Source organism: Schistocerca nitens, chromosome 12 (assembly GCF_023898315.1).
Source record: "Schistocerca nitens isolate TAMUIC-IGC-003100 chromosome 12, iqSchNite1.1, whole genome shotgun sequence".
Lineage (NCBI taxonomy): Eukaryota > Metazoa > Arthropoda > Insecta > Orthoptera > Acrididae > Schistocerca > Schistocerca nitens.
In genome coordinates this window covers 843662-861342 of record NC_064625.1, presented here as the reverse complement: position 1 = coordinate 861342, position 17681 = coordinate 843662, and the positions used below count along the sequence as shown (strand labels likewise).

Genomic DNA, 17681 nt, shown 5'->3' with positions numbered 1-17681 from the left:
GGATAAAAGGCAGGCGCTTGGTGTGAACGGGGAACTACAAATAGGGACTCGGTGAAAGTACATTAGAATGTTCTGTGTTAAAACAGCCAGAATATATTTTTTATCAGATAACTTGTAACTAAAACAGCCCGAATATATTTTTTATCAAATAACTTGTAACAGGTTACAAGTTATCTGATAAAAAATATATTCGGGCTGTTTTAACACAGAACATTCGAGAATTTCAGTAGTACTGCATACGCAACAATCAGTTTTCGGTGTAGTAAACACATTTTGTGCATAACAATCAGCAACAGTATTTAACATCTTCGCATGCAGATATAAAGTAAGAAGAAAACGCCTCAATTACAGTTACTTGACAGCTGCATAATTATACAGCATCTTGAGCTTACTCGACACACTAATCAAAATACCAGCGTGACACATCTTTTGCAAAGTTAGCAATCCTGCTAGCGGTGCACCCATCACGTCATGTACATTACTTACTTTCTGGAGAAAGGACGTGAATGCGAGGTTTTACTTACACCTATTGACTTCAAAGGGTTTTCGTCGTGCAGCAGTGCCTGTAAAGACTTTTTGTAAAATCTGCTGTACTTCAGCACTGTGAAGAAACCGAAGGCTATGGTATTTCCTCCTCTGTCTCGCCTAAAGCGTGAGCCAGTAATTTGTTTTTCTTTGCCAGCGCACTGTTTTCTATTGCTAAACACTTAATTTTCTCTCAGTAATTTAAGTTCTTCCTCGAGTGTTTCAATTTCATCCTCGATGCGGCATGTTTGCGTCTTCCAGCGCAGGTAGTGTATGAGTTTCCTTGTATCGTTTCCTTACACCTATTGTCTACAGGATGGAATAACGGCAGAAGCGGTTTTGATAAGGTGTAATGTAGGCACAGTAATCTACCTTCAAATCTTCATTTGTCGAAATTTCAACAGCTCGGCCCGAAGATGTTTAAAATTTTGCCTCTGAAAGTAGGATTTTTTAATGTTAGAGCCATCAGCTCTTCCTGAGAACCTACAGATGACGTATCTCTGTATGTTTGGGAAAATGACTATACTTTTCACGTAAATTGACAGCCTAGTTCGGCACTATTAATCTCAAACAACGAAAAACTCGGTACAACAGAAAAACAAAGAGCAACAACACAAAACTTACTCGGTTCAGTACGTAAAAAAAGGGGGCCTTCACACGCTTATTTGCGATAGTATTATGTCAATATATGGTGCGAAAGTGCGGGGCCAAGAACGGCGCAATGTTTACGTCCGGGACCGGCCGCCTTTACAACTACGGCGTCGTGTGTCAGCGGCTGAGTCGCTCGCTTTGCAAAAGCAGAAGGGTCGGAATAAATCTGATGAGCTTCGAGTGATCATTTCAGTGGACCAGGGACCCATAAACCAGAGTAACAACTAATTACAAATTAAACAACTGAACTGCGTGATTTGTCGTCTACGTGTCCTGTTTTCTATGTAACCCTCTACTGGAACAACTGTTCTAAACGAAATAAAACAATTGTTTACCAATTACTGATTGACAACTGTTTGCGGCGTGGCAACTGTTAGGAATCACGCATGTGCTCACCGACAGCTGACCTGATACTATCTGCCATTTGGCCCGCATCTCGTGGTCGTGCGGTAGCGTTCTCGCTTCCCACGCCCGGGTTCCCGGGTTCGATTCCAGGCGGGGTCAGGGATTTTCTCTGCCTCGTGATGGCTGGGTGTTGTGTGCTGTCCTTAGGTTAGTTAGGTTTAAGTAGTTCTAAGTTCTAGGGGACTTATGACCACAGCAGTTGAGTCCCATAGTGCTCAGAGCCATTTGAACTATCTGCCATTTCCGAAAACTGTTACAGCTAAAATGAACGTTTCTGTTTACTGTCGAGAAAGGTGGTGTGCTATTACGGGCAACGAGTGATACGGTGTTTCCTGAGCAGCCAAGAATTTCATTTGTCCAAGTACCGCACGGTTGTTCAGTATAAAATTAGGTAACAAAATGCAACGGGACGGCGATATCCGCACACACAGAAGGCGGTAGTGTCGCGTACACGTGGTGTAAAAGGGCAGTCCATCGGTGGGGCTGTTGTTTGTATTCAGGTGGTTCACGTTGAAAGGGTACAGTACCGCCCGACATTGAAAATAGGTACAACACACTTCATTATTTTTGTCAGAACAACACATTTTTTTCTAATAATAACTCAATTTCAATTAATACAGTGAAGCCGGATACCAGTGTGGGAAAGAATGACAATTTATTTATTTAATTGATCACATGTGCACTCCCACAAAATAAATCCCTACATCCAGTTTGGTGAGATCTGTGAGATGAATGAATGTACGGTCGTCTGCTAACCGCAGATAGTGAATGTGAATATATGATCATCTTTGAGACGATCCTTTGGTGGAACCAAAGAGATGAAACTTACCGGAGCTTTGAGCGCCTGAAATGTGGCTGACCAATACGGTAGCACGGTCTTCCCCCACCTCGACAGAGGTGCGAGATGACCTGAAGAACGGCCATGTTTCAGCACTCTGCCGCTGGATCTTGTGCTGTTAAGACCTGTCTTAGTTGTGCTCCGTAAAGACAAAAGAGTGGAGACATGGTATGCATGTGGAATATTTAAGAGTAGTTTGAAATAATAATTTCTCTATTTCAGGAACTTTTGTGGGAAGAATTAAATGTCAGGCAGGTAATATTAATGGGATCGTAGTAATCTTCGGAAGTGACCAACGGTCACAATGAAACCACGTGTAGCAATAAGATGAAATACTTCCGTATGCTTAAGTTAAGCTGAATTACTAGCGTGTGTACTATACGTTGAAATATTTAAGAAATGACGTGTGCAGGACTTGAAATTAGAGACGAGTACTTCCACGTGGTGAGTACTGTGTGAGTCTCTATCTGTGTATGAGACAAAGGATAAAGAGAAGTACTCGTCCATGGTATCAGTTGAGGAGTCGTGTGTGTAATGAATATGTTGTTAATATTACTTTGCGAGATATGTTTCCGTGTGACGCTTGATTCAAACTATAATACTCTGAGAGAGAAACAAGGTGACTCAGCCGTCTATCCAGCAGCGCGACTAGGCTTGCGTTGCACAGGAAGACGTGCAAATATCTCCAGAGTTCATAGTAGGAAAGTAGAATTACAAAGTGGGGCAGTGTCGTGTGAAACTGGGATAAATACTAATTGAAGTGGGAAAGCTGAAAGTGATAGTGTTGTGACTATTCCGTGTGTTGTATTTCACATTGTAGTGTGGTGTATGTCATGTAATTTAAGTATGTGTGGTTTGCATGGGAGAGTAGCAAGGTAGTTTCAGAGGTAGTGGGTTATGCGTGTTCCTTTTGTACTGCTCGGTCTGGAGGAAAGTTTCGTGATGATGATTGTGAGAGTCGAAGTGTGAGAAATAATAGAAGATCCACCATCCTATCCAGAAAGTGCACTGTAGCGTTAAATAATTACGAGACCATAAGATAGAGACTCACCAATGTAAAGCCATGCCCACTGGGCGGAATTTCTCATGTGTTATTGTTGTAGGTTATAGAATTTGTGTGTTTAGGTTATAGAATTTATCGGAATAAATAAGATAGTGAAAAGAAAAAGATTGGTGGCCTTTTCCATCGAATTGTATGTTGTCACGATATCCAGAATTTATAATGTGTGCGCCACTCATATTCAGTGCGATGGCCACGTGTTGATAGAAGCCGTTAAATAAAAAAGAAAGAAAATGTGGTATTGCCAGTGCGTAGTGAACAGTCAGAGTTCTGTAAATTACTGACGGTCAGATGTGCTTTTCCGTTGCGTATTATTCATACAGGAGGATAATTTGTAACTTAATTGTGAGTACGAGAGTTCATGTAACTCGATAAATAAGAATGAATCCACTCGCTTGGCAGACCACTCATCTTGCAGGCCTGACTGCTTGATGCCACAGTACGAGCAAGGCATGTGGGTGCCTCTCAACGTGATTGTGGCTCGAATTAACTGTTTACTAGCGGAGAACAGTGCCCTGAGAACGAGAAACAAATTACTAGCTCATGCTTTACGCGAGGCAGAGGAAGCAATGGCGTAGCCTTCGGGAATTAACAGACTTGGAACGAGGAATAGAACTCGGTGCTAGACGCACGGGACGTTCCCTTTCGGAAATCGTCAGCGAATTCAGTATTGAGGATACGAGATGTCAGGCATTCCCTCACACCACCGACAGCGCAGTCGCCGACGGCATTCACTGAACCACCGAGAGCAGCGGCGCTTGCGTAGTGTTTTCAGAGCTAAGAGGCAGGCGGCACTGCCCGAAGTAGCCGCAGAAATCACAGGGGCGCGTACGGTGAACACATCCGTCACGGCAGAGCACCCAAATTTGGCGTTAGTCGGCGGCTGTAGCGCCGCTCCTGGGCTCCTGACCAGACGACTGCAAAGCTGAGGCGCGCCCCGACACCAGCTGGTGAGAGCTGGTACCGCGCGACTGCTACGGTCGCAGGTTCGAATCCTGCCTCGGGCATGGATGTGTGTGCTGTCCTTAGGTTAGTTAGGTTTAAGTAGTTCTAAGTTCTAGGGGACTGATGACCACAGCAGTTGGGCCACCACCCACAGGCATACGACGACTCCGGGTGGCCGAGTAGTGACGTCAGGAAGTGTGTGGCGACACGGGGCAGAGCAGAGGGCCCCACTCACCGGGCTAGAGCGCGCTGGCGACGTGCGGCTTGGCGGTGGTGGTGGCGATCTCGGAGAGGCGCACGTCGATGGGCACGCGGTCGTCGTAGAGCGTGGGCGCCTGCAGGATGATCCCCGCCGTGCCCACCAGCACGGCCAGCGTGAAGATCCACAGGAAGAGCCGGTCCAGCACCATCGCCACGTACTTCCAGTCCTCCTTCACCTGCGGCAAGCGCCAGCCGCGTCAGCCTGGAACAGCTCCTGCGTTTACACACACGAGTAGAGGCGCCCTGCGTGAACGCACGTACCGCTCGAATCACACGCACGCGCGTGTCGACGCGTGGCGTGCCTCTGCCGCTGCCCCTCCGCACTCGCAGTACACCGAGGTCGGACTCGACGAGCGTCTGCGCCACTAGCGAGTGTAGCAAATAAATTCTGCACGGCAGGAACACCTTTTTGAAATTAACCCCGCCGCTAAGTGGGCTTCTAATTCGATACGAGTGTCTCACTCAACTGATTATCTTCAAATTCGACTGTAAGTTAGTTACGTGTTCCGTAGATCGTTTCGACGATTCTTTTATCGAAATGGTATGGAACGAGTCAGTTTACAGCATATGTATGCATTATTAGTGTTAACATTGAAGAATACACTATTATTTTATTGCTACTCGTGCAACTACACTTAAAAAGGTTTTTTTTTCTGGCTACCAGTTTTTAAGTAGCATTTCGTCAATGAAATAGAACGAATTGTCCAAAATGATTTTAAATTATTTTTAAAAGTTGCTTCGCTACCTGTTAGACATTTTATGTTACAAGGCCAACGACTGAAAGTTTTCATTGCTGCATATTGAACTCCTCTCTGAACCACTGATAGCTTTAACAGTGCGTAATAAAGGTCATTTTCCCTCTACTATTGTATGCACACCACTGTTCTTTTCAACTTGTGAAGGATTACTTATGAGTAATTTCACTAGCGGAAACATCCACTGTGACTGCGCTTTTTTTTTAAAAAATCTCAGATTGTTCGTTTTCGTTCGTTGTATCTGCTCGAGGCGTCGTCATCGATCTGTTGACTCAGTTTCTTTATTACAGTGGGCAGCTAAGCCGCTGACCGAACGCGCTGAGTTACCGTGCCGGCTATCACTTAAGATGCCTAGCTCCTTCGAGAGGCGCCTACGTCACGTCGCTGGGCGAACACATTTTATTCTCACTGCTCGCTTTTGAGCAGTCAACACTTTCTTTCCAAGTGAGGAGTTACCCCATAAAATTATCCGTACAACATTACTGAGGGGAAACACGCAAAATATGTCAGGAGCTTGCCACGTTTGTGCGAAGAGCGAAAGTGTTTCAACTTAACTGTTCGAGATGCTCTGTAATATGCTTCTTGCAGTTCAAGTCTTCATCAGTATGTAGAAATTCTGACCGACTGCTGCTCACGTGCTACATCAGTTGTTGATATGACTGTCAGTGCGGATATTGTTCCACTGTACACAACCTAGATAAACATCAAACCACCGAACGCTATGACACGACGCTAAATGGCAACGCAGTCATGTAATACAATACGTTTGTGCGAGGCCACCTCGAATATAAATACGAGTATATTGTGCGAAGCTCTTGAAAACAGTGTGTGCTGCAAAAAATGTCAAGGAAACGTTTCTTTGAAGTACGAGTTCAAATGTTTCTAAGCGCTATGGGACTTAACACCTGAGGGCATCAGTCCCCAAACTACGAGTAGAATTCCATGTTGGCCTGGCTGCCCAGTTTAATTTAACATGCAGTGTTTGTAAGTACAGCTGTAAGTTTCCAAGTTCTGTTTCAGTAACTGTAAATAACTGATACAAGAAAACTGAACTTTATAGTGTAAATATTAGGTTGGTTTATGGATTGCGAGCAATTGGTAAGGGCAAAGCAGCTGGTGATACGCTATGTGGTGTTCTAAATCTTCCAAGTGTGCCCTCAGAGTTTGATGCTTAAACTATGTACTAGGATGAACAGCTGAAGATGTAGCACAGAAGTCAAAGCAGGTAGCTGTGGAAGAACCAGTCAAAGAAAATGATGGCAGTCAGGGCCTCGCAGTAGCTTTTGATGGCACGTGGCAGACAAGGGGTCACACGTCCAACAGTGCTGTTGTAGCACCAACTAGTGTTGACGCTGGCAAGCTTATTGATGCTGCAATAATGTCTGAATACTGTAGATGCATAGACAGGCTGAAAAATGAACATTGTCACGACTGCGTTGCTAATGGAGGTTGCTCGGGTGAAAAAAAAAGTTTCATCGCTCTTCAGAGTGGTATCGTGTTCTCTGTGCCAAGTATCTGGGAGATGGAGACTCTAAAGCGTTCACAGAAGTTTTGGAAAGCAAACCATAAGGCGACAGTGTAAATATAAGCAAATTTGAATGTATAGGATATGCGCAGAAGAGAATGGGTGCCAGGCTGAGAACGTTAAAATGAGTTATGAAAGGGAAAAAAACTGTTGTTGTTGTTGTTGTTGTGGTCTTCAGTCCTGAGACTGGTTTGATGCAGCTCTCCATGCTACTCTATCCTGTGCAAGCTTCTTCATCTCCCAGTACCTACTGCAACCTACATCCTTCTGAATCTGCTTAGTGTATTCATCTCTTGGTCTCCCTCTACGATTTTTACCCTCCACGCTGCCCTCCAATGCTAAATTTGTGATCCCTTGATGCCTCAAAACATGTCCTACCAACCGATCCCTTCTTCTAGTCAGGTTGTGCCACAAACTTCTCTTCTCCCCAATCCTATTCAATACCTCCTCATTAGTTACATGATCTACCCACCTTATCTTCAGCATTCTTCTGTAGCACCACATTTCGAAAGCTTCTATTCTCTTCTTGTCCAAACTACTTATCGTCCATGTTTCACTTCCATACATGGCTACACTCCATACAAATACTTTCAGAAACGACTTCCTGACACTTAAATCTATACTTGATGTTAACAAATTTCTCTTCTTCAGAAACGATTTCCTTGCCATTGCCAGTCTACATTTTATATCCTCTCTACTTCGACCATCATCAGTTATTTTACTCCCTAAATAGCAAAACTCCTTTACTACTTTAAGTGTCTCATTTCCTAATCTAATCCCCTCAGCATCACCCGATTTAATTTGACTACATTCCATTATCCTCGTTTTGCTTTTGTTGATGTTCATCTTATATCCTCCTTTCAAGACACTGTCCATTCCGTTCAACTGCTCTTCCAAGTCCTTTGCTGTCTCTGACAGAATTACAATGTCATCGGCGAACCTCAAAGTTTTTACTTCTTCTCCACGAATTTTAATACCTACTCCGAATTTTTCTTTTGTTTCCTTTACTGCTTGCTCAATATACAGATTGAATAACATCGGGGAGAGGCTACAACCCTGTCTCACTCCTTTCCCAACCACTGCTTCCCTTTCATGCCCCTCGACTCTTATAACTGCCATCTGGTTTCTGTACAAATTGTAAATAGCCTTTCGCTCCCTGTATTTTACCCCTGCCACCTTCAGAATTTGAAAGAGAGTATTCCAGTTAACGTTGTCAAAAGCTTTCTCTAAGTCTACAAATGCTAGAAACGTAGGTTTGCCTTTTCTTAATCTTTCTTCTAAGATAAGTCGTAAGGTTAGTATTGCCTCACGTGTTCCAACATTTCTACGGAATCCAAACTGATCTTCCCCGAGGTCCGCTTCTACCAGTTTTTCCATTCGTCTGTAAAGAATTCGCGTTAGTATTTTGCAGCTGTGACTTATTAAACTGATAGTTCGGTAATTTTCACATCTGTCAACACCTGCTTTCTTTGGTATTGGAATTATTATATTATTCTTGAAGTCTGTGGGTATTTCGCCTGTCTCATACATCTTGCTCACCAGATGGTAGAGTTTTGTCATGACTGGCTCTCCCGAGGCCATCAGTAGTTCTAATGGAATGTTGTCTACTCCCGGGGCCTTGTTTCGACTCAGGTCTTTCAGTGCTCTGTCAAACTCTTCACGCAGTATCTTATCTCCCATTTCATCTTCATCTACATCCCCTTCCATTTCCATAATACTGTCCTCAAGTACATCGCCCTTGTATAAACCCTCTATATACTCCTTCCATCTTTCTGCCTTCCCTTCTTTGCTTAGAACTGGGTTGCCATCTGAGCTCTTGATATTCATACAAGTGCCCGCATCTCGTGGTCGTGCGGTAGCGTTCTCACTTCCCACGCCCGGGTTCCCGGGTTCGATTCCCGGCGGGGTCAGGGATTTTCTCTGCCTCGTGATGGCTGGGTGTTGTGTGCTGTCCTTAGGTTAGTTAGGTTTAAGTAGTTCTAAGTTCTAGGGGACTTATGACCACAGCAGTTGAGTCCCATAGTGCTCAGAGCCATTTGAACCATTTTTATTCATACAAGTGGTTCTCTTCTCTCCAAAGGTCTCTTTAATTTTCCTGTAGGCAGTATCTATCTTACCCCTAGTAAGAAAAGCCTCTACATACTTACATTTGTCCTCTAGCCATCCCTGCTTAGCCATTTTGCACTTCCTGTCGATCTCATTTTTGAGACGTTTGTATTCCCTTTTGCCTGCTTCATTTATTGCATTTTTATATTTTCTCCTTTCATCAATTAAATTCAATATTTCTTCTGTTACCCAAGGATTTCTATTAGCCCTCGTCTTTTTACCTACTTGATCCTCTGCTGCCTTCACTACTTCATCCCTCAGAGCTACCCATTCTTCTTCTACTGTATTTCTTTCCCCCATTCCTGTCAATTGTTCCCTTATGCTCTCCCTGAAACTCTCTACAACCTCTGGTTCTTTCAGTTTATCCAGGTCCCATCTCCTTAAATTCCCACCTTTTTGCAGTTTCTTCAGTTTGAATCTGCAGTTCATAACCAATAGATTGTGGTCAGAATCCACATCTGCCCCTGGAAATGTCTTACAATTTAAAACCTGGTTCCTAAATCTCTGTCTTACCATTATATAATCTATCTGATACCTACTAGTATCTCCAGGATTCTTCCAGGTATACAACCTTCTTTTATTATTCTTGAACCAAGTGTTAGCTATGATTAAGTTATGCTCTGTGCAAAATTCTACAAGGCGGCTTCCTCTTTCATTTCTTCCCCCCAATCCATATTCACCTACTATGTTTCCTTCTCTCCCTTTTCCTACTGACGAATTCCAGTCACCCATGACTATTAAATTTTCGTCTCCCTTCACTACCTGAATAATTTCTTTTATCTCGTCATACATTTCATCAATTTCTTCATCATCTGCAGAGCTAGTTGGCATATAAACTTGTACTACTGTAGTAGGCATGGGCTTTGTGTCTATCTTGGCCACAATAATGCGTTCACTATGCTGTTTGTAGTAGCTAACCCGCACTCCTATTTTTTTATTCATTATTAAACCTACTCCTGCATTACCCCTATTTGATTTTGTATTTATAACCCTGTATTCACCTGACCAAAAGTCTTGTTCCTCCTGCCACCGAACTTCACTAATTCCCACTATATCTAACTTTAACCTATGATGATGGAAAACCTTACATGGCAAAGGAAGATTGACTGATTCCATAATAGACCACATTCAGAATTGCTATGGACTTGCAATCAGGCGAAATACAGACAATCTTGAAGAAATGAGGAAAGCTATATGGGCTTTGTATTTCCACACCGCATCCACAGATGAGCATCCAGAACATGGTTTGTGCCCCAAAGGTGAAAAGAGCTGCTGTAAATACAATAGGGGACTAACAACTGGAGAGAAATACACTCACCACCACAGTCTGCCATTAGCCATCATGGAAGAAATAAAGCCCATTTTCAGAGCTCTGGCTGACAGAAGTCTTCTGACGAAATATCTTCATGGGAAAACGCAGAGCCCCAACGAGTGCTTGAATAGTGTAATATGGCATCGTCTCCCGAAAACAGTGTTTGTCGGAATTATATTCTACACTTTGCTGTGTATAATGCTGTAGCAACCTTCAGTCTTGGGAATACAACTAAATGCCAGGTCCTTCAAACACTGGGTTTGCATGTTGGTTCCCGTACAGTACGTGCTATGTTGACTTTAGATCAGCACAGACTAAGGCATGCTGACAATATAAACAAGACATTAGTGAAAAAAGCAAGACGAGTGCAGAGGAGTGCCAAAAGAAGACTTGAAGATGATTATGAAGACTGTGAAGGGGGTATTAACTATGGATCATGAATGTTTTAATCTTCTTTCTCAGTTTCCCGTAAGTTTGCTTTTACTTCTTCTAGGATCATTATCTCAGGTACTGCTGAACCTAAAAGTCTGAAATTTTTATGAATCACTCACACGGGTTTCTTTTACACACTAAAACAACGATTTTTAATTACTTGATTTACAAAAGACGTAGGGGTGATAATATAGTAAAAAGTGATGGAACAAACTTACTTAAAAATAAATGTAAAATATCTCTGTAAGAAAATACTTTGACAATAAACTGTTGTTTCAGTATTGTTGTAAGATATCAATGCACATACAGTAAAAACTTTATCTGTCTCCAGTAGTTTGTGAGAAAATGTTCCCTGTAGTAGGCATTGCGGGGATAGGCGATTCCGTATCCCCTTAAGAGGCTTAAAGAGGCCTCATTCAGTTCGTGGGCTGTTCCTCGGAAAACCACAGAAAAACTGTTTTCTTTTTTTACTGTAATTTTCGCTGTCATCAGGTGACCAAAACCCAGCCGAAGATTTCCAGACGGCTACGCACAGCTAATGGTTGTAATTTTTACGATATTACCAGAGGGATCCCCATCTCGAACAACCTTCAAAATTTTCTTCGTATCGTTATCCGTTTCCGAGGTGCAGAGATTCAAAGTTACTACCCTATTCTACACATAAAATTCGGTAATAGACGAAATCTAAATAATAAATAACCTCAGAAAATTGCTCAAATTTTAGCGGTGTTTTCCCTAGGTATGTATGTAGAAGAGCCATCTCCCCATCTCCCTGTTTTCAAAAATATTTATCCGTTACTGAGAGGCACGCGAAAAACTTGTTTTTTGGGTACCAAAACACAGCCGCAGATTCCGAGACGGTTACGTACAGAAAATAACTATATTTCTTATGATGTATTGCTAAAATGCCGATTTCGAAGAACCCTGAAAATTTGCTTCATAACTTTATCAATTTTGGATATACAGCGATTCAAATTTGCCTTACGTGTACACGTAAAAAACGCGCGTAAAACCCGGTTCGAGGCGAAAACGTAGTTTATAACGTGATTTAACACGGAGAAATATGTCGTAAAGTGTGTCCGTTATCATCTGGGAACCTGAAGTTGTAGTATTCAAGTATTTGTCCTGAGAGAAAAGACAGTAGCAGTAGTAGCAAAGAGACGGTAATGTAATAAATACTGGAAGGTATCAGACAGCTGTGGTGTAGAAAGAGCGAAGGAGAGAATGACGGTGTGAGAGAAAGAGAGGGGCGTAGTGGCAGTGGGACGCAGTTGGCAATAACAGAAGGGTGAAGGAGAGAGTGGCAGTGGCAGAGGAATGAAGAGAATGAGAAAGTGGGTGTGGGTGAGAGCCAGTCATAATGAGAGACAGCGACGAAGAGGAAGAGACAGATAGTGGTAGTGAGAAGAGACAGCAGCAGTAGGGAGGAAGGAATGAGAGAACAGCAGTAAGGGAGAGCGAGAGGGAGAGAGGAGATTGCAGTAGGAGAACAGAGCGAAGGGAGTTGGGACAGTGACAGAGAGACACACAGAGATAACGACAATGAGGGAGTGAGAGAGAAAGGGCAACTGGGAGTGGTTGGCTAGTGGTGTGAGTGAGTTTCAGTTGGGGGGCTTTGGGGAGTTTGGGATGTTACACGTTAAAAAGAACGCGAATATGTTCGCCTGCCCAAATTTTTGGCAAGTGCCGAGAAAGGCAGAATGAGGCAGCTGGCACCCCACAGAGTCTTTCAAACAAAGAGGAACACATTCGCATTTTTTGTGCTCCGGTAGGAAAATTTTTCAATTGGTTAAATATTCCTTTACTTGTACGAACTGGTTTCTGAGCCTTTTTCAGGCTGTTCCTCGGACAAGGCACGCAGGAGTTTACAGATTCGTGCTTTCAGCACTACGAGCTCTGAGTTGTCTCACGCAGCAGTCCGTGGAAGTACAGTACAATAAGGGACGTGGCGCCACGTCGCTTTCAAAGGCATGATAAATGTCCCAAAACATTAGCAGACGGTTGCTTGTCGTTCTTAATTTCTGTCGTGTGAGCGTGAGAGTTCTTTTACGTAGAAAAGGTTAAAGTCCTTTCGTGAATAGCTAGGAGCCAGAAAGGTATTTTCATAACTTTTTCTTGTCGTAAGTACATATTTGATCTAGTAATGCGACTGGATTTCGCTCCGTTATCGTAACATTCTTTTCGCTATACGAAAACGCTGCTTTCGTAATCCAGTATTTCCTTTAATACGAACTGAGGAAACTGATGTCCGGTGTGTACACTCTTCCCGAAAATGCGGAGAACATATTGTGCTATGTTCTGTGGGCACCCAATTATTCTTCGTTACAGCGTTCAATCGGAGAGATTTTCGAGTCGGTCGATACGAAATCTAAAGTAAAATACAGCAAAAGTGAACAGCGCAGTCCAATCGGATATAAAAGAAAATATCGATCGAACGATTCCAGTTGCGAATGAAAAATGGTTGCCCCGCAGTTTAGACAGAATGATCCCGTAAAATGACGCAAGCCGGCATTTTTTTATCGAAACGCTCTCGCCAGACGCTAATGTCGGGGACAGGCGAGACGGCTGACGTCGGCTTCGGCTCGGTGTCGTGGCGACGGCTCCCCTGCCTGTATCCGCTCGCAGCTTCCGACTTCATTGCCTGTCGGCCACAGTATTTCGCTAGTAGTCTAGCCTAGACTGGTGCGGGCCGCTCACCCTGGTGGAGTCCTCCTCGCGCTTGGTGTGGTCGGCGATGAAGCGCACCCCGTCGATGGCCTTGTGCAGCTCGGGGCAGCGGTGCCAGTGCAGGGAGGCGGGCCGCGCCGCCCCCGGGAAGCCGTTGCTGGCGCTGCCGCCGCCCCCGCCGCCCCCGGCGCACCCGTCCGCGCTGGGGGTGGCCGGCTCGTCGGCGCCGTCCCCCGCAGCCGCCCCCGGCGCCGCCTCTTCCGCCAGCAGCGTGGGCGGCGGCGGCGGCACTCCGCCCCCGGGCCCGTGGATCCGGCACGAGCCCCCCAGGTCGCTGTCCCTGCGAAGAGAAGACCGACGCCGCGGTGGGCGGGACGGACGGACGGAGGCAACTGTGCAGACGGTTGCGAGACAGGTTTGCAGCCGACTCCCACGTCGCTCTCGGCGATCACAAAGGAGACCGAAGGAATTGAAGTTCGAGTATAAAAATGTAAGACTTAAAGGTTGCTGATAACGTTATAATTTTGCCACAGACAGCAAAGGACTTTCAAGAGCGGCTGAACAGAATGGGTAATAGGCGAAAGAGAGGTTAGGAGGTGGACAAGAAAAGTAAAACAAAGGTGTAGGTGACGCTGACCGAATTAGGTTACGGAGTGCGTCCAAAAAGTAGTTACGAGGGTCTCACTATTTGGGCGGCGAAACAACTGATTGTGGGTATAGTACGCAGGGTATAGACGAAGAGTGGCAGCAATGAGGAAAGCGTTTCTGAAAAGACAAGTTCGTAGACAATGAATACAAATCGAAGCATTAAAAAGTCTTTACTTAAGGTACGCATTTGTTCGGGGTGCAGGCTCGTACTCCAGTGAAACGTGAACAATAAGCTTCCGAAAGGTGACGCTAATTAGATGGACAGATCGAAAAATTAATGAACAGGTACTCAATCGAATTTTGGGAAAGAGAAGTTTATGGAACAACTTGAGGAGAAGAAGTGTAGTTTGGGAGGAGGTGGCAAAGAATTGTCAGTCTGGTACTGCAGTGAGGCGTGTGGGGAAGAGGAGCGATATTGTAGAGGGAGACACAGCCAACACAATCAAATGGGGGGAGTGGTCTGCACCAGTGTGGTGAGCTGCATAGAAGCAGTCTTGGGGCTGGCTGCGAAAACCGCACCGTAATCGTCCCTCTTGAAAAACCGACATGCGTTCTCTTCGCCTCTGGTGGTCGAAGCTGATCAGTTCCTTGACGATTCTGTAAGTGGTCACAACCGGAGCGGAATAATTAGTGTACTGAGGATTAATGACGGTCGATCGGGCTCTGAAATTAGCGAGGAACACTGATTTGAATTATGCGCAACGGAAGGGCTCCTCTCGAACGAATCTGGCTACAGACGAGGTGGGTTAGATTATCTGAACATAAGACAATGTTACAGCTATATTCTCGCCTTTCAAAACCTGTTGCATTAGTCTTTTCACGAGGAGCGGCTGTCTGAAGGAGAAGAGGAGGAGAGGAGCTAAGCTGACCTAGACTTAATCTTGAAAAACGGATCAGAATTTGTTATTGGGCATAACAACCTGCTTCGTACGACCTAGATAACACTGAACACGTAATAAGATTATAGTTCCTCAAAGACAATAATTACTGGAGGGGAAACTAATTCCAAAGGTGAAAGCAGCTTATGAATCTTACGAGAAGGTATAGAGGCGTGGTGGTTAGGTACACGGGAAACCGGAAGATATTTGAGCCGTGTATCGACTCGTGCTACACCTCGTGTTTAGATTGCATTGGTTTTCCTTTTCTTCCCCTGACATGTTTGTTGGATACGTTGTCTGTCATTAAGTGGCTGCTCGGTTGCCTTTTCCATCTGCTATGGATATCTGCGTTTTGCTTCCGGGAAACTGCCATGGAGGAAGTGAGACGTTTGACCGGTTGTAACCTCGGGTGGTGGCCCGGAAGTAGGGGCGTTGAGAGCAGAGAGTGTGGTGGACACGGGAGGGCAGTGTGGCTCTCCAGCGCGAAGCAGGCGTGGTCGGCTGTACCGAGTCGCCACGTGATGTACGTCGGCTGTGTGTAACGAGCGGGTCGAGTTGACGGAAGAGCTCCCCGCGTGTCGGTTGTATACAGAATCGCCCCACGAGTAGTTGCTGTTCATTTCGCCTCGGTGGGACGTTAACAAGCTTCTTTAAATCCTCCGTTTCAACACTGGAGTTTAAAAGGAGACACCTAACACGAAGGAGCGGTTACTACCTGTCAACGTTGCAGAGGAGATGTGAACTCCGGTGACAGAGCGTGTTGTCGCGTGACCGTGGCCTGTTGGGTACGCTGGCGACGCGTGCGCGGTCGGATGTGTGGATCCTTGCCATCGGAGGTCGTGTACTGCCTGTTTAAGTATAATTGCAAGTTAAGTTCGTGGAAGGTTTAATCATTAAGTAATAATTTTGTGTAACCAGCGTCTCTTCTGCCTTGTGGCCTCCGGCGACCGGGTTTCCTGTCCCTGGCACCGGTGTAATTGAAGACAATGATCTTTCCTCCTCCTCTCGTTACTGTCCGATGGGAGGTGTTGTTTTGGCAGTTTAATTGTTTCGCTATTCTGTCGTGGGTTATGAGTAAACTCGTGCTTCTTGTTGGTTGATCCTGTGGTCGCTCATTCAAGACTGTGTGGTGTAATGTTTCCCTGCACGAGGTTAGCTCTAATTCTGCCGGCAAGTTGAGCCATCTTATAACAAGTTTTCGCTGGCTAAAAGTCGGTGCAGTGACCAGCCTGAGAGTGGCAATTGTGTTTACGGGCGTATTTAAATTGGTCAGTGTTCTGCCTAGACTGACCATCCCTGAGTGGGTGATTTGTGGCCGCCTTACACGGGTCCGTCATATCTGTTGGACACTTTTGTTTAAAATTCTTTTAAATTCCCCCAAGTTTATAAATTGCATTTATTGCCATTAATCGTGTGTTCGCTGAGACCTGTTTAATTTTTTTAATGCCGGTGTTGGTAGCTTCAATACCTCACCATACTTTATTAACAAAGTTCTGTATTTACTTTAGTAGCCTGTTTACTAATGTTCTTTAAATTTTTTAAAATTGTTGTATTGCTATAAATTACTTTGATTGGCGTTAGCGGCGTGTTTAAAAGGCTGTTTATTGCCGTACTGCTACTTTCTGTAAGATACGAATAAAACATTTGTGAAAATCTCAACTCGACCGTAAACTACTAGAAACTTGGCCACGTTTCCCAACTTGTGGTGTGGCTTGTAGTAACCGTAACCACTGTTTGTGTCAATATTCTTGTATTGATATTCTACCCGATTTATACACGACTCAAAACAGGCACTACTCGGCCGGATTGAGGAGTCCACCAGTTCCGAAACACGAATTACACTCTCGTATTCCACAAGCGCAATCGCGTAACAGTGACATCTGAAGTCGACTAATTGCCGAGGGTAATGGACTCAGATGGGAAACTGCACACTGATTACTGTGTTCCACATGTGGTTCACAAGAACGAATCAAAGATTACTCGAAGACATGAAGCCGATCGAGATGTAACTTCTGATACCGGGTGGCCGAGAAAACACAGCACTTAATTAGTCAAATGAGAGACCACTCGTAAATGCACGTGGCGACATCAGTTGGGAACAATGCGAAGTGCTTTTCCACGTGCTTCTCTCGTAAAATAACTAAGTCGATTAACCGAGATGGAATAACACTTCCGAACATTCTAGAAATTGAAAGCAATGAAATCCTGCTACTTGAACAACACTTGACTGTGATAAAAGAAGTACAACATGTTAATTGATTCAGGACCACGATCGCCGGTGGAGGTCTCAGGCGCCGGAGGGCTCCGATTCGTCGACGAAAGCTACCAGTGTCACGAAGTAGGAAAGAACTAACATAATCGATATTACAGCAGAAGTCGACATTAACTAAACGGAAACCGGAGACGAGGGAACGAGGCAGGTGGTCGATACGCGAAGTAAATACCCACTCGTACTCTGCGTATTCCCTTCACGAGGCATAAAGACATAGGAAACATCATGTGTGCTATTTACATACGAATATTTATTAATACGAATCGGCCAGTGATGAAAGTCGGCGTCTACAGCAGTGTTTGGATAGCAAGACGGCCTGAGAGCCAGGCGACTTCCGCTTCTTGTGCGACTGACCTCCGCGGCTGAGCGGAAGCGACGGGTCTTCACCCCGGTACCAGGCG

At 44.7% G+C, this 17681-nt stretch overlaps 1 protein-coding gene across 1 annotated transcript in view; it reads right to left on the bottom strand.

Moving 5' to 3' along the window:
* Positions 1 to 17681, bottom strand: part of LOC126215300 (acetylcholine receptor subunit alpha-like) — a 586475-nt gene that overhangs the window by 29417 nt on the left and 539377 nt on the right. The window contains exons 12-13 of the mRNA XM_049941983.1: positions 13513 to 13822; positions 4660 to 4861 (exon numbers count right to left, since the gene is read on the bottom strand). Coding sequence (XP_049797940.1) covers positions 4664 to 4861; positions 13513 to 13822 — 508 coding nt within the window. The 3' untranslated portion in view covers positions 4660 to 4663. The remainder of the gene's footprint in view (positions 1 to 4659; positions 4862 to 13512; positions 13823 to 17681) is intronic.